Genomic DNA, 24,893 nt, shown 5'->3' with positions numbered 1-24,893 from the left:
ATGAAAAAAATCCTATTTTTTACTTTGAGATAAAATAGTTCATTTTAAAACTTCCATCCCCACGTCCAGTGCCTTAGGTCATGTTCTCATCATCAGTTGCCAAGATCATAGGAAAGGTTTACAAACTGTTCTCCCTCCTTTAAATATTTACATCTTTTCAGTCCATTGTTCAGATTGCTATTAGAATTATCTACCTGTCTGTCTGTCTATCTAATAATTATCTAAAACCAAAGAAAAAGTAATAGCACATATGTTAACCAGAGCTAATACTCAATATTCTTTAATCATAAAACTTTAATATTTTATTGTAAATTGGTACTAGAAGACGTAAAGAAGCCTTGGATTTAAATGGAGCTATTGATAATGCAAATAATAGTATATGGTGTCCATAGAAATCAAGGCGATATAAAAAGTATTACTCTGATATAATTGCAAAGCAAAGTGAAAGCAGTTTTCTTAACTGAGTAGCATGACCATTTGTTATATTATTAAATAAAAACATTCCTTTAAACCAATACTGCACACATTCATTTACCTTGAATTTAATACAAACTGTTATGAAAATTAAGCAAAGAATAAATAAAATTATAGCTATTCTGTGCAATTGGATGCATTTTTCCATTAGATTATAAATAGTTTATTATTCAAAATAAGTTTTGGAATAAAATTACTTATTTGCTTTCTCTGCTGAACATTCAGATGTACAACAGAATTAACCACAGAATATGCAGGAAGCAATCATTAGATGATCTGACTACTACTGTGATTAAAATTTTAATTCAGAGTAGTAAAAACAAAACAAAGTAAAGGTGGCGAGAGTGATGAAAACTCATTGTTTTGAATCCCAGAACCTGAGGACCATGTAAAACTGTATTTCAGAAACAAGGAGAGTAATGGTCTAATACCATGAAAAATGCAACCCTGGAGAATCTCTATATTTGAATTAAACCAACCCTAAGAAGACTTTTATTTTTTACCATTTCTTTAACATAACTCAGATGATGAGTGAGATTTATAGGCATGAATGAAAATGCTTTAACCTATATGTCCTATAGCAGGGGTCCCCAACCCCGCGGCTGCAAACTGGTACCGGTCCACGGCCTGTTAGGAGCCGGGCTGCGCAACAGGAGGTGAGCGGTGGGTGAGCAAGTGAAGCTTCATCTGTCGCTCCCCATGGCTCCCCATGGCTCCCCATTGCTCACATTACCTCCTGAACCATCCCCCCCATAGCTCGTGTTACTGCCTGAACACCCCGCACCCCAATCTGTGGAAAATTTCTCTTCCATGAAACCCATCCCTAGTGCCAGAAAGGTTGGGGACTGCTGTCCTATAGCTTTTATTTAGCAAGTCTCTTAATATGTGCATAATTACACCAACATCAACTCTTGATTACATTAAGATTTTGGCTTTATCAGTTAAGGAACTGCAATAGGAATGAAATTCGCAGACTCTGAAGTCATGACACAGTGATGGAGCTTTTAATTAAGTCGTGTCGATGTGCTGCTTTTTCTTTTTCCTCAGGTCCTCCCTCGACAGACCTGTGGGTTGTTCACACACACTATTTTCTACAAAGAGTATCCAGGAGGCCCCCAAGAATTGGATAAAAGTATCAGAGGAGGTGAACTTTTCCTCACAATCCTTCTAAACCCAGTACGTATTCTATTTATGCTTTTTACCGTAACATCAGAACTTTCAAATATATGTTTTGTTTTGTTTCTATTGTCAACCCTCTCACAAGAATAGTTGGTAAATACTAGAGAGAAATTAGACTAAATCTCCAAATATTCAATTCCCTTTATAATCGTCAATCAAGAAAAACACAGATGTGTTAAGATTCGTATGTTGAATATAACAGTTAAATGTAAGATATCTCAATGTTGTCTCCTATACTTGAATTGTAGTAAAGACATATATACAGTTCTATAACCACAAATTAACATTCAGAATATTGTGGTGCATACTTTGTCTATAAGTTGAATTTGCTCCTAGCTCAAGGTATTAGTAGACATACATTTCAGTCTCTAAAAATGATCACGATGCAAAACTGCATTGAAAATACATAGCTATGCATTATTTTTGTATAGTAGGGTCATCTGAGGCCTGTTTTTAAAATCTCTATTAATTTTATTTGGAATCAAAGCTAGAGAATTTGTCCCTTTCGATTGTGCCCTTTCATCTTTCAAAGTTTTGCAATTTTATTTCCAGTTATATGTGGAAAAGTATAGCAGTGTGGGAATATATTATCATTAGATAATGTTGAGATTATTTCAGCTTTCTCAATTTTTTCCCATAAAGATTCCGTTTCTGAGGCCTTAAAGAGGCATGTCCTTTTTTACATCCCACTGCACCAATAAAAAATATGAAATAGTGAGTTGCATGCTATGTCCACCTTGTTTAGTATAAGAAATTTTCATACTCAGGGAAAATGATTCATGCTTTAAACAAAACTATAGCTCAGTTGTCTGTGGCAAAGCTCCAGGTATGTTTTAAACAAATTATTTAGATAATTTATATATGATGTTTTTAATTCCTGAAGAAATTAATAAAAACCTACCTTGTGTAAAGATGAAAACTTTTAAATTGGATTGGAGGGATAGGGAAGTGGGGGGCAAAAATGCTTCACATGAGTGTGGGTAATCAACAACCTCCTCAAACTGCAGAACTATTAAAAACAAAACAAAACGGTCTGTTGTGTTGGGGTACCACTAAACTGGGGAACAGATTGGATGCTCTATGATCTTAGCAAGAAACTCTATTTCTCAGAGCTTGCTTGCTCTCCTGTAAAACAAGCTTGTTGAACTGGACAGTCTTCAATGTTCCTCAAAAGTATTCCTTTTGGATATTCCATTTTTTGTGTATAATTCAAATTCATTGAGACTTAAAAGAATCAAAAACGTTACAAAAATATTTTTTGGAAATTGAGGTATACATGTGAATGTTAATTCAAGCAAATGTGGGAAATCTTTCTCTTTAACCCTTCCCTCACTAATTGAGAATTTGATCTCCATAGAGGAAACGGCCACATCTTCATACCGTTTTCACTCTGGAGCTACACTCCCAACCCCAAATCTGCTCTGGTCACCTACTCAGGGGAAGAGATAAGCATCACAACACTGATGATTGCCCCCCCTAAACCTCTTGCTTCCCAGGTCTGATTGTTACTGATATTTACTACCTGGGTGCCCATCTGACTACTTGTTAAAGAGATGGATTTATAACTGTTTTTTTGTTTTTTGGGTTTTTTTGTTGTACGCAGGCCTCTCACTGTTGTGGCCTCTCCCGTTGTGGAGCACAGGCTCTGGACACGCAGGCTCAGCGGCCATGGCGCACGGGCCCAGCCGCTCCGTGGCATGTGGGATCTTCCCAGACCGGGGCACGAACCCGTGCCCCTGCATCAGCAGGAGGACTCTCAACCACTGCGCCACCAGGGAAGCCCTATAACTGTTTTTAAAATTTTTGAATTCAGTACTCTTTATAAAACATCATTCAGAGACTAATAGTTGGCCCCTTAAATAAGATGAAAGACTATTTGGCATTTCTATCTTTAGCACTTTTTGGGAACTAGCAAAATAACACTAACCTCACGTAAAAAGCTTACCATTGCCACACAGATTTATTTTAACTGCAGAGGAATAGAACGGTGGAAGAGGAGAGTTTTCAGGAGACTTCTAGAGTCCAATCACAAACTGCAGTTACTTTATCATTGTGAATTGATGGTGATCTTAAAGTAGGATCCATGAGTAAATGAGAGAGACCCAGATAGACACAGAAAAAAAGCAATGCTACAGGTAGTCAATAGTGTGGATAATATAGGACATTCTATGTATGGCGATATGAGCCTGGATCAGACAAATAATGGTCCACAGAGATATGGGAGAAAGGAATAATGTTGCTCAAAACATGAACAGCATAGCCATAGGCAATCCAGGTAGAGGCTACTCAGCTCTCTATGGAGACAGGCTGCAAGCAGCATCTGACAGAACCCAGATCAAAACAGGGCTTAGTTCTAGAGCTGCATACACAGAAGTTACCAGATGTATTAGTCAGGGTTCTCCAGAGAAACAGAACCAAGAGGATGAGTGGGAGAAGAGATTTATTATAAGGAATTTGCTTATGTGTTTATGGAGGTTGACAAGTCTCAAAATCTATAGTCGACAAGCTAGAGTCCCAAGAGAGCTGATAGTGTAGTTCTAGTAGAAGTTCTATGGCTTGAGAAACAGGAGACCTAAGGGTATAGTTCCAGTCCAAAAGCTGGCAGGATTGAGACCCAGGAAGAGCCAATGTTTCAGTTCAAGTTCGAAGGCAGGAAAACAACAACAACAACAAACAAAAAAACCCCAAAAAGCAACCATCTTGTTCAAAGGCAATCAGGCAGGAGGAGTTCCTTTTTACTCACAAGAGAGTGAGACTCTTTGTTCTATTTGGCCTCAACTGATTGGATGAGGCCCATCCACATTAGGGAGGGCAATCTGCTTTACTCAGTTGATCAATTCTGTTGTTAATCTCATCCAAAAGCATCCTCACAGGCACACCCAGAATAATGTTTGAGCAAATATCTGAGTAACCTGTGGTCCAGTTGAGTTGAGACATGAAATTAACTATCATTCCTAATGAGGAACTTAAGATGGGAGCAGACTAGAAGTAAGTGAAATGAAAAGGGGAGCACAGAAAGAGAGGAAGAAGTGATGAATGAAGTAAAGATAATGTAAGCTTGGAATTTTTTGTACGTGTGTCCTATTGTGAATAGAGAGGCATCACAGATGATGGGCTATGATCAATAGTCACTTCACCGATGTGGAAAAAAAGAAGTATTGAGGCTGCTTGATTAATTATTATTTTAAGTTATATGGTTCCAGCAAGGCTGGCAAAGATGGAGTCTGCAGGAAGAGAATGAGGAAAGAAGAAAACAAAAAATAATACTGATACACAGCCTTCTCCTCTGGTCTATTCTTTTTCTCTAGTCATCACTTAATTCTTTGTCAGAATAAAGAGTATCTCATTATTCTTTCACCAAAACCATGCTGAAGAAAAAAATCTATAAATTAATTGATGTGAAAGTATGTTTTCAACATTAACTAATTAATATGCTAACTCTAAAGAATATTTGTATTCTAACAGAGCCTATTCCCGAATGAGAGGTTTATGATTGTATTAATTTAGGTATCAAAGTTCCTTGGGGAAATATGATTTTAGTAAAAAGCATTCAACATCCATGAAATCATAGAGAAAGATGACTGACCACCTCTTCTACCTAGGAAAATTGATGTCTGTGAGGGCTTATAAGTAGGATAAGTGATCATAATGTTAGCATAAACTCTAAAGATTTAAGGCCATTCTAACTTTATTTCATTTTTTCAATAATGATCTATACTTTCACATCATGAAAATACTGTAGACATCCTATATTATAACACCTCTCCTGCATGGTGATTTTCTCCTCTGATTTGTAAATGATCCATAGAATTTTGTCCTTTTACTTTTTGGTTTTCAGTATGTTAGTGAATGGATGAATAACGACATAGATAGCATGACACAAAGCTGGCAGTGACGGTAATTACACCAGATGATAATATTAATACCCAGTTATACTTAGCAAATTGGAGTGATAGACAAAATCTAGCAAGATGAAATTTAACAGGGAATAATGAAAAGCCCCCAAATTACTTTCAAACAAAATAGTGTATAATGCCAGCATTATATAAGGATAAATATTATATAAAGATAGAGTAAATCTGCCAGAAAATTGTATGGGCTGCATCATGTCCTATTCAATTCCTTGTCATTGAAGTTGTCTAAACAGAAATTTTGTAGGAATGTGAAATCTCTTACTTTTAATCTGACGCTAAGACTGTGATTCTGTTCTTATCCAGTTAGACGTGGGGTATATCTTTTTCACTGTAAAATATAAAAAATATGAAGTAGGTTTAATTTTACATATTACAGACCAGCATTATATATTTAGTTTTAGTCTATGATTATAAGGTCAGAGGAAAAAGGGAAATGGTAACTTATCAACATGTATAAGAACTAAAAAATGAGACAAAAATGGGAAGATATTCAGTGGTAGATGTATTGAGGGAAGTAGAAGAGAAAAAATGTTCTATCATCAACATACTGAAAGAAATATTAGTGCCAGATTTAGCAGACCATTTTGAACTGGTTGGTAGTTTCTAGATTCATTTGTATGCAAGCATCCTATGAGTCTAATAAAAGCTGGAAAAGGTATGTGAGGGAATATCCTGGAATTTCCCCCTCTAGAGTACTTTAAAAGAGAATCAATGGGGCTTCCCTGGTGGCGCAGTGATTGAGAGTCCGCCTGCCGATGCAGGGGACACGGGTTCGTGCCCCGGTCTGGGAAGATCCCACATGCCGCCGAGCGGCTGAGCCCGTGAGCCATGGCCGCTAAGCCTGCGCGTCCGGTACCGCAAAAAAAAAAAAAAAAAAAGAGAGAATCAATGACTATATAGTTCTTTCTTATTGCCTTGGGAGTTCATCTACCTAAAGGAAGGGGACTGGATTAAATAATGTTGAAAAGTTCCACATATTTTTTTTTTCTGGTTCATAACTTCCACAACTCTGCTCTGAAGTCAAAAAGGCATGAACCACACCAAGACCAGCATAGCCTCTTTCCCTGTCCAGCTTCCAATTTAGGAATTCACATTATTTTGTGTCACCCCCCCCCCCCCACTTAGAATAGACCTGTATCCTTTCTGTGTTCAAAGGTCTCTGATATTTTTTCTTTATGCATTTTCAATAGGTTTTTAAAGTTAATTTTGACTCTAGCTGCTATCTTGTTCTCATAGTTTGACACATTTTAAAATATGTCATTATTTCTAATATATCATAAAGCAGAAAATGCAAATTGAAATATATTTTTACATCTTGACTCACATATGAACTCCTAATACTGTTGCATGTTAGATTTTTTGATTCAGAAAACTGCAAGAAATGGGGTTTCTTGATTTCCTTAGATACAAACTTGTTTTGCCCATATGAATGTAAAAATTGAAAATTAAATGATATTAGGGCTGTTTGAATGACATTTCAAAAGAAGAGCTAGGCATCTGTCCACTTAACATTCAGGTAACTTCCTCATTTTTTTTTTAGATTCTATCATGACCTCATCACATATTGATATTTGCCTGTACTGTTCCACACTTGTCAAATACTAACATGTATTTCCCTAGTGCCAAATTCTTCTTGTATTTTCAATATAGTCTTTGTACAGATAGGAAGAAAGATAATTTAATCATGTATGAGGTGAAACAGCTTACACCAGGTAACCCACCATCATTCAAATTGAGACACTACCCTATAAAATATGCAGCAACTGGCAATAGTAAGGAAGTCTGGAGTCTTATCAGATGGTGTCACTAGTAACTATAAAAGCTTGAAATGAATATGCCTTACCGGATTTAATTTTTTTTTTCTAGCTCATTTTAATTTTGTGCTACACAAAGAACAGTATGAAGATAGAATTTTCTAAGTTTTCTTAACATATATATCTAAAGATGCTCCGATTCTAGAGTGCTTTAAAATGGCAGTACTGTAACCAGGAAGTCTACATTGTCCAAAGTTCAGAGCAGTGCCTAGACTCATTAACCTTTGTCTGTTCTTTGGCCAGTTGCAAATTCAGGTGAACAAAAAATATGTGCCTGAAACAGCAGTGTACTTGAAACTGACAGTAGAGTATAATGGAACCGCAATGATATACTTCCCCATGTGCTGTCTCCTGAAACTTCATACACTTAGGCTGGTTAATGACCTTTCCTTTCTCATGTATATCAATCTCCAAAATCATGGAATCTAATAGCAGGTCAGTACATTATGGATTAGAGCTGGCTTTTCAGACAGATTAGAGAAAAGGCAGCTGCAAGGCGTAGGAAAACATCAACATGAAATAACCTGAACCAAACTTTAATTTCTTTTTCATGCTTAAATAATATGGAAGTAGATATGTAAGATAATTCACAGAAACATATTTTATGTGCGGTGCAGCAAAATAAAATGCAAGAAACATCCGGAGTCCTTTTCAGAGAAGATTAAAAAGAATTACAGATTACTGATATTCAAAGCCCCCAAATATTCTTTGACGATTTTGATTTTGATTTTCTATAAATGCTGCACTTTATAGAAGATTGTAACAATCAGATAATATTTCATGTAGAACAAAACAAATATATATTCCACCAAAATATACTTCTTTATAAAATAATATATTAATATTTCTAACTCAGGATCACGGGGGATATTGACACATGTTCCAGCAGTGTTTATTAGAAAAACAATAATAAATTAACTTCCAACTGCTCTACTACAGTTAAATGTGCCTCTCTTATCTGTGCAGGGACTTTGAAGCAACTAATGTTATTGGGAGCTCTGAGGCTTAGAGCCTGGGAGAACAGCCACCAACTGTGAGAAGAATGAACCCCTGTAGAATATATAGATTGTGGAAAATTGTATTTCCACTCACTGAAAAACCTACAGTCACCTCTTTTTTGCCCTTTATCTGTTTTTTGAGTTTTGGGGGGTTTGGGGTTTTTTTTTTTTTTCTGTTTTTTACTTTTCTTAAAGATTTGCAAGACTAACCTTTACAAAAGGACATGAATCACCACTTCTGCAGTGATTCACACTCTCAGCAGGGATACTGTAGAATATGGAGTCAGCTAAGATCCATGGCCTCAGTACAGATGATATTTTTTTCTGTCCACACTGAAAATCAGGATCAGAGTTATTATAAGGTTTTAGAGAATGAGGAGAAAATTTTGCTTTCTCCTGATTTGGGGGTAGTGCATGTTTTGTATGATTTCCCACAGTTGGATTTACTTAGCAATTAATAGCTCAGAATATAAAGTGCACCACCACAAAAGAACAGGATCTTTTGTCTCCTAAACCTGAACTCTGTCTTCTTGCCAAATGAGAGAAAGGTTGCTATTATTGTACAGACATGCATCTTTCTAAAGCAATGGTGGCTACAGGTCCTGATGGAATACAATTTACATTCCTCTATACTTCTAGATCATGAACAAATCCATAAAATTGCGTTGTTTTTTTCAATTTTGTTTCCCTAGAAAAATAAATGAAAGCAGCAATATTTTACTGGGGAAGTCTATTTCATCTTGTGTAACTGGGTAATTTAGTTTTCCCAAAGCATGTCATGAAAGGTAGTGGAATAGCTCTTTAGCATAAATAAATTTTCAACAGCAAAAAATACAACCTCCTGTTTATGTAGTTGTTAGTCAATAGATAAACCTTTTATTCCTCTCTGTTTTGACACTTACAGTATATAAATATTAGGCGCATAATGCTCACGACGATTAGGGATAGTTTGGAAGGAAAATCAGTGAATTCATGTTTGTTAAAAACACAAAAGCATCTCTGTAGTAGTCTTTATATGATTTAGTGGCTGGTGAGATAGTAAGAAATTAGGGGGTTCGGTGGGAGCCCACAAAATTAATATTGATATGTGTGCTTTTTTTGGCTTGTGAGTATTCACCCACCATAGTGTTCAAAATGGTTGATTTTATTCTCTCTTCCACAAATTATATAACACCTAGATATATATGCAATATATATTGTTTCTCTCTTTCTCATTTATTTATTTATTTTTAAATCTTAAAGTGCATTGAAGCAGAAAGGCCTCTTTGGATCACTTTACTTTATTTCATCTCGGTTTTTCCTACTTCATTTTCCTCTGACTGCTCCTCAGAGTAAGATATTGTGAAAATAAAAATGTGCGTTCTTTTCTAAAACATGTTGATATTTTCACATTTTTGTATTTTAAGAGCCCAAATTATTTTGTCTTAGTTTTTCCATTAGTGGCTTAATGGAAAACTTAATGCTGATATGATAAGGAGTATTTATAAATATTAAACTTGCTGGTACCCATTGAGGAATTAAAAAGTCTTATAATTTCCATCCATACAGTCTTGTCCACAAATGTCCAAAGAGGTCTATCACTCAAGTTAGCTTGAGTTGATATTTGTTAAATTTTTCTTTGAGATTCATAAAATCTCAAACGTAAAAATTGTTGACAAAAATAATTGGGAGTCTGGTGTTTAATTCATAATGAATTGTTAGAATGCCATCAATGGTATTTGTATCTCAGTCGTTTTATTTTTGTTTATTTGATCTTTTTTTTCAAGGAGATCTTCTTGATGTGTTCACTATCAAGTAGTTCTATTGTATAGATGTTCATGTGTGTGTACAACCCCTTCAAGGAAGGCTTCGGAATCCTGTCCAGAGGACTTGATATTTGAACTGAGCATTGTAGGGACTCGCCAGACAAATGAGGTAGTGTGGTGGGGAACGTGAGTTTGCAGTAGGAGAGGGAAGAGCCGCAGAATGTTACAGAGGCTAAAATGACCGTGGCAAGTTTGGGAACTGTAAATGTTTGCATTTCACAGGAGTACAAAATGAAGATAAGAGTGGGTAAATAAAATTATGAAAGGTTTTGTATGACATGTTGACAGTTTGAATGCTATTATTCTATTGTGAAGAGGGAAGGAATTTAAACAAGGGAGTGATAGATAGACCCAAATAATAATTGTTATTTGTAATTCTAGTTGACAGGTCGGGGCCTTCCTACACACTCCTTCTTATGCCTATAGTACTTTTCTATTCCCACTGCTCTTGACTCGACCTTACTATTTTCCCTCAGATTTTACCTCTAATTTCTTTTGCTCACCTGGGTCCCCTCACAGGCTTAGGTCAGCTCTCACTGCTGTATGTTCACACAGAGCCACATGCATAATACTCTTCACAGTGGTGTCTTTATGTTTAGTGAATGTTGTCTCCCTCACCTGGGCTACATGCATACCCTGGAACATAGTATTGCCTCAGTAGGTACTTGTTCAATTAGACAATAAATAAAAATTATAGCATCAGAACTGTATGTGTCTACCTCATGCCATTTCACATGGTTTGTTAACTTTGTATCAGAAGAAAAGGGAAAGGAAAGGAGAAGGAAGGAATGAAAAAGGGGGTGGGGAGAGGAAATAAAGGAGAGGGGAAATATAAAAGGAAAAGGAAGAAAAAAGAGGAGAAGAAGGGAGTTAAGGATGGAAAGAAAGAAGGAAAACGGGAAGCCATTTCTTCCTCTTTTCATAAAATCAGATGGGCAGCAGGAATGTAACTGTATTGTCTACTAACCAAACTCAGAAAATCTTGTTTTATTTTATTTTTACTGGCTGGCTAAATACTGAAGAAAAAGTCCTATGATTTCTCTGTGCCTCAGAATTTCTCTGTCCATAAAATGGGGAAAATAATGTTGGTTCCCTTACTGTTTTACACAGATAGTGTGAGACGTAGCGAAAAGCAAGTGCTTTGATTTTTCAGAGAAAATGTATATAATTTGGACATAATTCTTATTTGAAAACGTAGAAGTATATATCACTTTTATTATCAATGATATCTGAGGTGTGTTAGCAACCCATAAACCGTGGTTTTATTTACAGTTTGAATTTTGCTTGATTGTTTCTCCCTGTTAGAACACATAAATCATGTGATAAAGACAGTCTCCTTTACAAAGGTATTTATTTCATTATAAGTTTTGCTTCTGAAAACGTTTTTGGTTGTCACCTTATTGTGCTTTCTGAGCTATTTTTAAATGATAAAATTTCTACCATTATTCTTTATTCCAGTGAAACAAACTGAGTCATTGAACCCAGTGCTTGCTTGGTCGGTCAAGACTGCTTTTTTTTGGTGGGTGGGGGGGCGGGTACGCGGGCCTCTCACTGTTGTGGCCTCTCCCATTGCGGAGCAACAGGATCCGGAGGCGCAGGCTCAGCGGCCATGGCTCACAGGCCTAGCCGCTCCGCGGCATGTGGGATCTTCCCGGACCGGTGCACGAACCCGTGTCCCCTGCATCGGCAGGCGGACTCTCAACCACTGCGCCACCAGGGAAGCCCAAGACTGCTTTTTTAATTTGATTTTGTTGTCTACCAAAGTACCTCAGATGTTTTTGCCAAAGGTTTTTGTTTTTGTTGTTAGTGTTGCTGATTTTGAGGCCTTTTATCTATTTTTTGTTTTATATTAATAGAGAGTTTTTCTGGAAACACTAGGTCCATACTTTGTAATACTTTATGGTTAACACTGACTGTAGTGCTCAAATGAGAGGTGAGTAGAATTATTGCAGTCTCTGTGTTTAGTACACAAAATTAATGACATGAAAAATGGAAGACCTTCCTAAATAAAACATAATTACAGATAATTTAGGTGAATGAGTTGAACTTACTAGAAATAAGAAAACCCAACCCCACAAGCCAAATAGAAAACTCTAGGCTGATTTTCATGATGTATCACAAGGGGAAAGATACTCTTCATGTCAGCCAGCCTTGATCCTATAGATCTGTCTCCACTGGACTTCACATCTAACAGAACAGTCAGTGTTCAATTACCTCTCTGTGATAACATTAACTACAACTAGAGAGGGAGCCAACAGATTTACAAGTAAAGTAACGTCATGTTTTTGTGAACAGAGTTCATGGTGACTGCCAGCCTCCTTTAGCACTGTATGAAAATTACTAGCTTAAACAATGTAAAAGGTAAGATTTCGAGCATGAAGTGTTTCCCTGATTTATAGTTGTCACTTTTAACACAATTTAAGGTATCCAATAATGCCATTCAAAACATAAAGTGTAAGTAGCAGAATTGTTTTCCTTCGTTTTTATTTTTTTTCCTTAATACTTATAAGCTAGGTATTATTATTTTTTAGCATCTTTATTGGAGTATAATTGCTTTACAATGGTGTGTTAGTTTCTGCTTTAGAGCAAAGTGAATCAGCTATACATATACATATATCCCCATATCTCCTCCCTCTTGCATCTCCCTCCCACCCTCCCTATCTCACCCCTCTAGGTGGACACAAACCACTGAGCTGATCTCCCTGTGCTATGTGGCTGCTTCCCACTAGCTATCTATTTTACATTTGGTAGTGTACGTAAGTCCATGCCACTCTCTCACTTCATCCCAGCTTACCCTTCACCTTCCCCATGTCCTCAATTCCATTTTTTACCTCTGCATCTTTATTCCTGTCCTGCCCCTAGGTTCTTCAGAACCTTTTTTTTTTTCTTTTAGATTCCATATATATGTGTTAGCATACGATATTTGTTTTCTCTTTCTGACTTACTTCACTCTGTATAACAGTCTCTAGGTCCATCCACCTCACTACAAATAACTCAATTTCATTTCTTTTTATGGCTGAGTAATATTCCATTCTATATATGTGCCACATCTTCTTTATCCATTCATCTGTTAATGGACACTTAGGTTGCTTCCATGTCCTGGCTATTGTAAGCCAGGACATGCTTCCATGTCCTGGCTATTGCAAAAGTACAAAAAATTTCACAATTTGTATGGAAACACAAGACCCCAAATAGCCAAGGCAATTTTGAGAAAGAAAAATGAAGCTGGAAGAATCAGGCTTCCAGACTTCAGACTATACGACAAAGTTACAATAACCAAGACAGTATGGTACTGGCACAAAAACAGAAATATAGATCAATGGAACAGGATAGAAATCCCAGAGATAAACCCACACACATATGGTCACCTTATTTTTGATAAAGGAGGCAAGAATATACAGTGGAGAAAAGACAGCCTTTTTAATAAGTGGTGCTGGGAAAACTGGACAGCTACATGTAAAAGAATGACATTAGAACACTCCCTAACACCATACACAAAAATAAACTCAAAATGGATTAGAGATCTAAATGTAAGGCCAGACACTCTAAAACTCTTAGAGGAAAACATAGGCAGAACACTCTATGACATAAATCACAGCAAGATCCTTTTTGACCCACCTCCTAGAGAAATGGAAATAAAAACAAAAATAAACAAATGGGACCTAATGAAACTTCAAAGCTTTTGCACAGCAAAGGAAACCATAAACAAGATGAAATGACCACCCTCAGAATGGGAGAAAATATTTGCAAACAAAGCAACTGACAAAGGGTTAATCTCCAAAATATACAAGCAGCTCATGCAGCTCAATATCAAAAAAACAAACAACCCAATCCAAAAATGGGCAGAAGACCTAAATGGACATTTATCCAAAGAAGATATACAGATTGCCAACAAACACATGAAAGGATGTGCTCCTTCTTGAAGCTGTTATCATATCCACTTAAACTCTCTTTCACACACAGGTACACATTCAAGTCAAATGTGAATAAAAGATGGGACTTGAAAATTGCCATTCTCCTGCAATTTATTTTCAGAAGTCCATTCTGTAGTTCACTTAAACAACTTGCTCAAGCAATCACATATATAGAGTTTTCTACATGGGCTGAGTTTTTATGATCATAAACACAGAGATTTTAGGAATTATGAGCTATTTAAAGGTATAAAAAAGAAACTTTAAACACATCGCATTGCCCCAAATTGGAATCACCTCTTATTCCATATTTTGCTGAATTCATCTTAAAAAAATATATGCTATAGCTTATAATGATTCTTGAATTTTTAGTAGTTTAGATATTAGAAAAGAAACCCATCTATAGGAAGTGCAGTGATAGTGACTTACAATGTAAAGAATCATTGGCTCAATTATTGTGGTTTTGGAAATGATTTTCTAGAGAGCAGTCAAACTCCCAAGTAACATCAGGAGACATTCTTTTTACACGTTTATTCTCAAAGTAGGTCCCATTATATATCTGTTGAATGAATAAATCTATCAATAAGTACTGTCAACTCTACTTCCAGTGGCTCCGTCATCTCTCCCCCAGAGAACTGCTATCATTCTGGCCACATAGAATCCATTATCCCCAAGAGCAGTCAGAATGCTATTGTTAAATTCAAAATACAGCATGTCATGGCCATTCTTAAATACCAAAGACTTCTCATTTAATCCCAGAATAAAATTCAAACCGTGGTCTATGACCTGGCCCTCTGCTGGCTTCTCTGCATTGACCAAGTTCCATTCTCACCATGCCATGATTATTTCCACACAGTCCTTCAAATATGCCATGATTGTTTGCCCCTCAGGGCTTTTGTGCTACCATCACTTTGCTTGGAGTGAGCTGCTTCCAGGAATTTGTTAGCCTTGATTTCTTCTGCCTTTTATGTCTCAGGTCAAAAGTCACTACCTCGGAGAGTGGCTGCCTGGCCTTTTCACAGTCATTCTCTATCACTTATCTGTCTTATTTTTTCATGGTATTCATTACTCTCTAGACCTCTCCCATTGATTTATGTGTTCATCATCTGTTTCCCTTCCCCAGTTTCACTCCCCATCCTCAAACCACCAATGATCCACTCCACATTAGCTCCATGAGTCCAGCAACATTTATGTTGCGGTGGAGGGTACAGGAAGGATATGAGTGGCATAGAAATTGCTAAACCATTTGATGGTTAATCATTGTTTATTCCTAGGTAGATATCTTTGTGAGCTTTGGAAGTGATATTTAGCTAAAGATTTAAAATGTTAATGTGCAAATGAAAACAATTCTGTATATTTGATCATTGTTTGTTTGTTTTGATGTACACAGATAATTTTACAATTTTTATGGAAAACAATCCATATACCTGAAGTGTTTTATAATATTTATGCAAATTTGACTTAAAGTAATATTTCATTTTACCTTACCAAACTGGTTAGATTAATATCTGCCTAATATTAGAAAAATATACCTAGTAATCATATCTTAAGAAACACAAATATAAATCAGGAATGTTCAATATTCTCTCAAGTATTGATATCTATTACTTTTAATGTAATAGAGCTCTTTGTTCTATTTAGAGTAACTAGTACTTATTCAATGTTACCTATATTTAAAATTCTATATGCTTTCCATGTATTAACTCATTTAATTCTCCCAGCAACCACATAATGATAATGCTATTATTATCCCCATTTTCTGAATGAGGAAACTATCCAGAGAAGTTAGCTAATTAATCCAATATCATGCAGATAGAGAGCAGCAGAGCTACAATTTAAACTCAGGAGGCTGGGTTCTAAAACCCCTCACTCTTTTACCAGTATAGTACACTGTCTCTCCAAGTCAGACTACTGTGCAAAATAATAATATAACTTGGGAAAAATCTGTCTTTTTGTGGGAGAGTGATTCTAACAGCAATAACTGTACTCCATCAACTTCCAGGGTTGAATACATTTATGCAATTGCAGATATGTATACATATCTATATCTATATTTTTCAAAATTCCTTGCTCACCTCAAAGCTGTAGGCTCCTTGATTCTTTCGGTATACACCTATTAGGTATGATTAGTGTGCCAGAGACATAAGAAAACAAAGAGTGCAGTCTTCACAGACTGGTGGGAGAAATAAACATACAGCAGAAATTTGGATACAGTTTGATATGTGTTGTCACAAAAGGCATGTAAATACAGACAAGGGGAGATTGTCACACGCCTACAAGGGCGATGTGATATTTGAGCTGAACAGAATGTATAGAGTTTTGAGTGTCATTGGAGAAGGATGTTTCACACTGTGAGGAAGCTAATGAGCTAATGAGCTGGAGGCATATAAAGAAAAGGGTATGGAAAGAACAAATAATAAAAAGAGGGAGGGATAAGAGTAAAGGGAAAGAATGAGATGGGCAGAGGGTCAGGGCTGCAGGTTTTATGGATCATTCATTTGTAGGGATGCTGAGTGATGTGATACTCAGATGTAGAGACAAACCTAGTATTATTATTTCTTAATATTTGAGCTATTCCATCAAAATGATAACCTTCCTTGAGAGAGGATAGTTTTTTGTTTTGTTTTGTTTTGTTTTAATCAGACCACGAGTTTGCTAGAACTTTTTTAGAAAAACTATCCTCATCTCAAGGAAGTACAGAAATAAATCTTCTTAGTCCTTTGCTCACAAAGAAAATGGTGATATAAGAGACAACTATATACATATACAAAGTATATGCTGTCCTTTCTTCCTAGGCTGTCTTTGCAAAATGAGCAAACCTCAGGACTTTGAAGATTAGTCTTTTTAAATTGATTTTAAAACCATGTAAGAATTAGAAATATTGCAATATTAGATCCATAGTCTTTGTGGTTTTTTCCTTTTTTTGTTTTTTTCTTCTTTTTCTCTCTCCTCCCTCTTTCCCCTCTCTCCCCTCCCCCCTCTCCTCCTTCTCTCCCCCTTCCATTTTACCTTCTTCTCCTTCTGTCTTCTTTAATTAACAGGTTCAGCTAATTACTTCTAGAATCATTATATTATTAGTCCACAAGAAACATGTTGTAATTTTATACCATCCATTGACATTCGATGTCATTTATAATGACAAAAATAATAGACTCCAATTAACAACCAATGACTTAGACTTTAAAATGAACTTATGTTTAGAAGAACACACAGGCTTTGTATACTTCATCTAGTATTTTTAATGAAATCTTTTCTGTGTTAAAGAAAAACAGAAATCTGTTCTTAAGACTGTCACTACCCAAGAAAAATAACTTTAACTTATAATTTTAATGATGAAAAGGAGGGCTGTAATTCTTTGCACATTTGACTGTTAAACAGATGGTTATAAAAGAGGAATAAATTTAATACCGTGTATGTGTGTGTGTGTGTGTGTGTGTATATATATATATATATATATATATATATATATATCTTAACTTCTAATTAGACTTATTAACCTCATTGCATCTTATCTGGAGTCACTGGAGGGAAAATACTGAGCCATTAAGAAACAAAACCAAATTCAAGTACAACTAGCTCACTGGCTCCATTATGGCATTGACCAGTCTTTCAAGGTTCCTTCTTGGGGATCTGGCAGCTTTGTGGTTTTGTTCTTAGAAGACTGGCAGAGGCTGCCTATTTTTGATTGCTGGAGAACCCCTGAGAACAGAGGGAGGCTAGTGAGAATAATTTCCTTCAGGGGTCATCTTACCAGTTTACTGGAGAACTTTGCTTTTCAGGTTCATATCTAGCACTTTTGCTAAGCAATATGTTATATTCAATTTTTTCTGCATTTAAAAAAATTCATTAGGATAGTACCAGTTTAATATTTCAGGAGAAAATAAAGATCAGATCAACATCTGTAGTAAAGGAGAAATTATAGGAGCAGACATAAAAAATGCCCCTATCTCCACCTGCCACTGTCTGAGTGCAAGTTACCTATTCTCTGCCTGGCGATGCCAGCAGTGAAAAAGAACTTGATAAAACATTAAAGGGAAACAAGCAGTTGCTCTTGCCTTTCAAAAGATGGTAATTAAAAGTGTCAACTGGAAATTCAAGTCCTCCCTATCTCAATTTCCTGCCGCCTCAGAATGGTACTAATTCTGAAAGCATGATTGTTACCTTATTAAAAAAAATAAGTGCTGATGGATACAAGCACATTTGCAAGATGGGGAATATTGGGAGAGGAGCCAGTTTGGAAAAAGGACTATCAAGAACACATTTATTGATAAGTTGATTTTGAGATGTACTTTAGGCATCCAACACGTTATTTGTTTGCTATTTGGCTACATGAGTCAGCAGCTCAAGAGCTCTCTCTGTAAGATATATTGGCATCAAGATGGAATATAAAGTTATGGGACTGAACGATCTATCTGCAGAGCAGAAGAATAGATTCAATAGCAGGCAAAATTTATTTCTCATATGTAGGAATATTATCCAGACTGCTATGTCTTATTAGTAATTGCAAGGAAAATCTCATTTTCTCTGACAAAGAACAAGCCAGAATACACACACACAAAACCCACTCCCTTTAATGACTGTCATAATATTGAAATGTGGTGATGTTTTAGGGCCTCTTTTTTCTTCTAATAGAAATGTTCATTTCCTGAAGTGGCAATTTTGAGAAATTAAGGACATGGATGATTGAAATGAGCTTTCCATTTTTGCTCACATACTAAAGTTTTTGCCTCATTGGATAACTTTAATTTTCCCCCTATTTCTTCACCAAGATTTTGAGTAGGTCTGAAGAGAAAGTGCTCTGACATATTTAAGACATCCTGAGACAGAATCTGCACCCATGATCATATCTCTTTAGTGTCTACAAGGTCTCATAGAATGTTTTTCCTAGCTCATCTTTCTTGCTCCCTTGCCATTTTGGAAGATAAAGAACCAGCTCATAAATACTTAACGGACAAGATAAGCTAATAAATACAGCTCTAAATACCATCCCCTTACAATAGTCCAAGAATTATCAATCCTGGAATAATTCCTTATACCAACCAAGAAGAGCTCTCTATAAAGCCAAACTGTTTAAGTCAAAATTCAAAACAAAATCTACATTTCAAATGAGATATTAACAACTCTTCTGGCATTTTAGTGATACATTTGCTACTCATCTCAATAACCTTTTAATTTCATACTAATGCATAAGATTGTCTTTACTAATGAGTAAGGATTTGCCCAAGGAAATTGGTGATATCTTAATTTATAAATTTTTGAATGGCCATTGAATTAATCTAAATTAGAAATTTAGATTTCAAATAAGTCTTAGTGGTTGAGATTTTTTAAGCCACTAACCCTGATGCTATGCCAGCCTATATAAAATGAATTATCTAACAACCTCTTCATCCTCAATATGCCTTATTCATAGACATCATACTGATTAAGGGAAAACATTAAATTATTTATTTATTTATTTAATATTTTATTTTTTAAGGGTATCCCAGAATAGGAGGGGGTAATTTTTTGATAAGTGAATTTTGAAAGTAATAATAAATATATAAATATTTTTCAATTATATATTTGGGTCAAATCAAAACACTATTTTGGTTAGGATATTGACAGAGAAATAATATTGAGGTTATAGAAAAAGAATTGGTCCATTCCAAACCATTATATTATATAAAATATTATTATATTTTGTAACATATTTTTTGTAAAAATTTCCTTTATTTTTATAGACTTATTAATTTAACAAATTTAGTAAAAGACATTACTTTTATTTATTGAAAGCAAAATTTTCATAAAATATGCAAAGACTCCAGTCTTGACAAACAGGCTTAATTGTGAAAAATAAATGCACCACAGTCCCTTCAGAAGAGCTGGAGTCCCAGATATGTTCAAATGCAAGTTGATCCGAAGCTTGCCTCTAGTCTATATAAAGACCAGATTTATACATATAATATATATCTTCCAAACTTAAAGTCAGAAGGTCTATAACAAGATAGACAAAAAAATGATTTTATTCAATAAATATGGGAAAACTTAACAATTAAGTATTTTACATATCTTGTATCTGTGATGGCATGTGAAATTAACTGAGTTAGGGCACAGAGTGGCTTAACCACCTCCATTTGTTTACAGTATGGAAGTTTAAAGATTACATTAATAGTGAAAGGTACGTTACTAAAGAATGTTTATCTGTAGAATAATCTCCCCCAAATATCTCCTTTCATAACAAGAAAAGCTGCTAGAGGTGATAACATGGTAGAAAAAGTATAGTACAAACATAAAAGTCAAAGGGACTTTTATCATCCAACTCCAGATATGTGATTAAATCTGTTTCTTCCTAATTCAAGGTTTTCTACACAATTTCTCTTCCTAAATATGATTGTGTAAGTCTATCTTTCTTTACAATCCTTCTCCCTCACTTTCCTTCTTAATGCAGAGTTCCTAAATGAAGCAAAATATCAGGGTGTATGGAAAATAATACTTTTCAGCTTCATATTTTATAGTTAATTATGTTATGACTCATAGAAAAATTGATCCCAAGGTTCATAATTTTTCTTTTTCTAATTTCTTCTATTTGAAATCTGCCTTTCCACCATTTCCTCATTAACGTAAACCAACAGTGGTCCTTGTTTGAAAGTACTTCATCAGAATTAGCCTCAAGTGAGTGAGCTGATGGAAGAAATGGTAATAAATTAACATGTGTCAACAGAGGGCTGTTGAGCAAAAAATTCAGTTACCTCCAGCACAGACTACAGGATAATTTATTAAAGTGTCAGAAGCAAACCTTTAAGGTAAAAAATAGCTGATACAAAATTCTCGGATTACCCAAAATGAAACTTTAATGTAAGTAAACGGAAAAGAACAGAATTGTGACTGTGCTGTTCACCATTCAAAATTATTTGGAAAATGGTTGATTTGAAAATATGAAATACTCTAACTGACCACATAGTGAATAAAATTAATTCCAAGGATTGTTTACACACAGTAGAGTTCCAAAATGAGTGTTAATTATCACTTGCAAGTGATTTGAATCATAAAAGTTATTTTTAAAAAACTGAAATGAAATCAGCTAGACAATGGAAAACAAAGAGAAAGTCATGAAAACAAATAACTTATCTTTTGTATCTCAATTTCACCGGTTCTTTGCAGTTTTTATAACCTAAGTTTTAAAAAGCATTCTTAATCTAAGCAAAGTTAAATAAAGCCCTTTATCTACACTTATAAGGACATTCTGATTAAAAAGTCAGATTAAGTCTTCTCTGTGAGCAGCTGATAAGTTGATATGAAATCCCTATTAACACATTACAGAGAGATTCAATTTGTATGTGCTACACAGTGGTTTTAAGAAGCTAAATATTACCTGTATAATTCTATCCAGGATGAATAGCCTACTTAACAAGCTTTATTCTCACAAATTAGCAATGAAGTGGTCCAGGGATGCATTATGTAGGACTTTTATAGAGTGGTATATCAATTAGTTTAAGGCTATGCATGTACACAGATTGATCTGCAAGAGGGAAAAAAAAGAAAGAATTTCCACCGTGCCACTATATTTTGGGTAGGGCAGATGAAGAAAGAAACTAACTTTAAACAAATTATTATAGATTTTTTGTTCATTTGTTCATTTGTTTTCCATTTTTAGCTTGGTTTAATGGTGTGGGTAAAGTACCTTTAAGAGGATGTGGAAATTTTAAACTCTACAACCCACTACCAAAGAGTGAAAATGTTCCTTTTTTGGGCCTGTTCCAGTCTTTAATTAACTGTTAATTATATGGATGGGTAAACATAACAAAGTCTCAAAATTGTTTGATTATCTGAAAATTTCTATAATACATGTGTGGCCTATAATAATAATTTCTATAATACATGTGTGGCCTATATAATACATGTGTGGCCTATAGTAATTAGTGGAGGGGATATTAGATATAATACCTATCGGTCTACTTGGAATTGTATATATTTAATAGTATTGCTATTGATGTTTTATATCTTGTTCTTTATTAAAAACAATTAAACAAAAAACAATTAAAAACAATCTCTAGAACTTAGTAAAATGATACGTATTCTTTTTGTCCAATATGTTAGAATTACGGAAATAGTTATTCTAAAAATTTCTTTTAACATTAAGCTATTTCTAGCATCTATGTAACAAAGCAGTTGGATGAATATTGTCAAAAGTAAGTTTCAGATACACATACATGAGAAATACATGATATACATTACAGTAAAGACTTACACTTGAATGAGAAATAGGAAATTGAAGAAACTACTGTTATTCAGGTATCATTTATATGGAAAAGTATAACGGTTTTTGTGACTTAGAATATCTTTCTCAAATGTTTTCTCTCATATTTCTAATTATACATTATCCAAAGGGCAAATATTTTCATATTTAAATCACTAATATTATGAAAGATATGTGACATTAGGACTAACATTTTTTAAAAAACATGAATATAGGAATTATAATGCCAATCTTAAAGGAACCCTAAACTAAGCTTTGCAGAATCTTATTTCATTCCATCAGCTTCTGCCTTTAGCATCTGTAACTTAAGTGAAAATTCCTATAGGTGTCAATAATCTAGAGATTTCCAGATACTGGAGAATTAAGATGGGAGACCAAAGTTTAGATCACAAGTGTTTCAAACTTAAAGATAGTGCATATGTTGCTTTTTATTTATTTCTTTTTTGTTTTTCTTTACAATAAATCAATCCAGACTTCAGATTTCTGGTCTGGCATGTAAAAAGTTTGGAAGTCACCACTCCATCCTAACAACAAATAAAAAGCTAAACAAACTGGAAAATCAACAACGGTTCTTAGACAGGTCAGAGAAGTGAGGTCACAGAGCAAACTGCTGCCTCCAAAATTGGAAACAGAGAGAGGTGAATAGAGAGAATCACAACTTTCTGTAGCAGAAACTTCCTTGCAAACCAGTGGCCAGGTAGAAGAAACTGAACTGTAATTGATATGTTGTTGGAGGCTCAGTGGAGATAGCCTGAGAGTCCAACAGGGGGACCCAGTCTTAGGGGACCCCCCACACTTTTGTGAGTTTTACATTCAGAAGCTCAACCAGGAAATTTCCAGTTTTAAAATAAGCCACAGGGATGTAATATATAGCATAAAGGATATGGTCAATAATACTGTAATAACTTTGTAAGGGGCAAATGGTTACTATACTCATCATGGTGATCATTTCATAATGTATGCAAATATCAAATCGCTACATAGTACAGCTAAAACTAACATAATATTGTACATAAACTACATTTCAATAATAATTTTATTTTTTTTTAAGAGTGAATACCTGAGAAAATTCCTCCTGTGCTTCTGGCAGGGGGAAGGAAAAAGGAACCATTGTGAAGTACCCCAGAGCACTCTGTTTTTCTTAACAAGGGCTTCCCTCAGGAGAAACTTTTCGACCAAAGCCTAGCCTACAGGGATTTTATAAGAACCTAATTGACTCGGGAGAAGAAAAATACCCAACTCCAGGACAGTCTAGACATCCTGCCCCATCTGAGTGAAGACGGTGACTAAGAAGCACTTGAGAAATTCACAGTCCAAGACATAGGTGCAGCACAAGACTGAGACCTTATCATAGGACTAGAGACTGCTTCACCTCTTCCCACACCTCACAACCACATCAATTAAAGTCTGTTTACCACAGATCCTTCTATCCAGTACATCATGTCAGGCTATCAAGAAAAGTATTAAAGGCACAGTAAGAGACAAAAAACACATTTTGAAGAGACAAAGCAAGCATCAGAACTAAACTCAGATACAGTAGGGATGTTGGAATTAACAGACCAAGGTTTTTAACACCATTATGATTAATAATGTGATAATGTTAATTAAAAATTTTTGTAATGTTTATAAATATCGAATCCCTATGTTTTACACCTGAAAATAACATAATGTTGTAAGTCAATTATATTTCAATAAATAGGAAAAAAAAAGAAAATGGAGTAAAATATTTAAAGTGTTGAGAGGAAAACATCCACCAACCTAGAATTCTGTGTCCTGTGAAATAATCCTTTAAAGTGAAGGAGAAATAAGGACTCTCTCAGACAAAAATTGAGGGAATTTGTTGGCAGTAGACTTGCCTGCAAGAAATGTTAAAGGCATTTCATTAGAGAAAAGGAAAAGTATATAGGACAGAAACTCAGATCTACTCAGAATAAAAGGCAAAAATATGAACAAAGAATAAGGGCAACAAAGGAAAAACAGTAACAAATATTGTAGATATTAACCAACTATATCACTAATCAATATGAATTTGACATGAGCCTAAATATACCAAATAAAAGACAAATTGTCAGAGTGGATCAACAAACAAGACCCAACTATATGTTCTCTACAGGAAATCAACTTTAAATATAAAAACATATATACATGTAAAATAAATGGATAGAGACATATATAATACTAGCACTAATAAAAAAAAAGTAGGAGTCGCTATATTAGTTTCAAACAGAACAGACTTCAAGGTAAGAAGTTATCAGGAATAAAAAGGGGAATTACATAATGATAAAGGGGTCAATTCTCCAAGAAGACATAACAATTCTCAATGTGTATATGCCTAATAACAGAGCATCAAACTATGGAAGGCAAAAACTGATAGAACTGCAAGCAAAAATAGATGAATCCAATATCATAGTTGGAGACTTCAATACTCCTTTCTCAGAAATAGACAAATCCAGCAGGCAGAAACTCAGGACATGATTGAATTCAACACCATCAATCAACAGGATATAATGGACATCTATGTACTATTTCATCCAAAAACAGCAGAATACACATTCTTTCCAA

The 24,893-nt window shown here is 35.0% G+C and overlaps 1 protein-coding gene across 1 annotated transcript in view; it reads left to right on the top strand.

The window, feature by feature from the left end:
• LOC309821971 (bifunctional heparan sulfate N-deacetylase/N-sulfotransferase 4) overlaps positions 1 to 24,893 on the top strand; it is a gene marked incomplete at both ends in the record, with an annotated part of 247,062 nt that overhangs the window by 132,756 nt on the left and 89,413 nt on the right. The window contains one exon of the mRNA XM_082653541.1: positions 1,522 to 1,650. Coding sequence (XP_082509667.1) covers positions 1,522 to 1,650 — 129 coding nt within the window. The remainder of the gene's footprint in view (positions 1 to 1,521; positions 1,651 to 24,893) is intronic.

This window comes from Grampus griseus, assembly GCF_964374135.1.
Source record: "Grampus griseus genome assembly, chromosome: 4".
Lineage (NCBI taxonomy): Eukaryota > Metazoa > Chordata > Mammalia > Artiodactyla > Delphinidae > Grampus > Grampus griseus.
The sequence above is the reverse complement of the archived record's forward strand: the minus strand, read 5'-3'. Positions and strand labels throughout refer to the sequence as shown.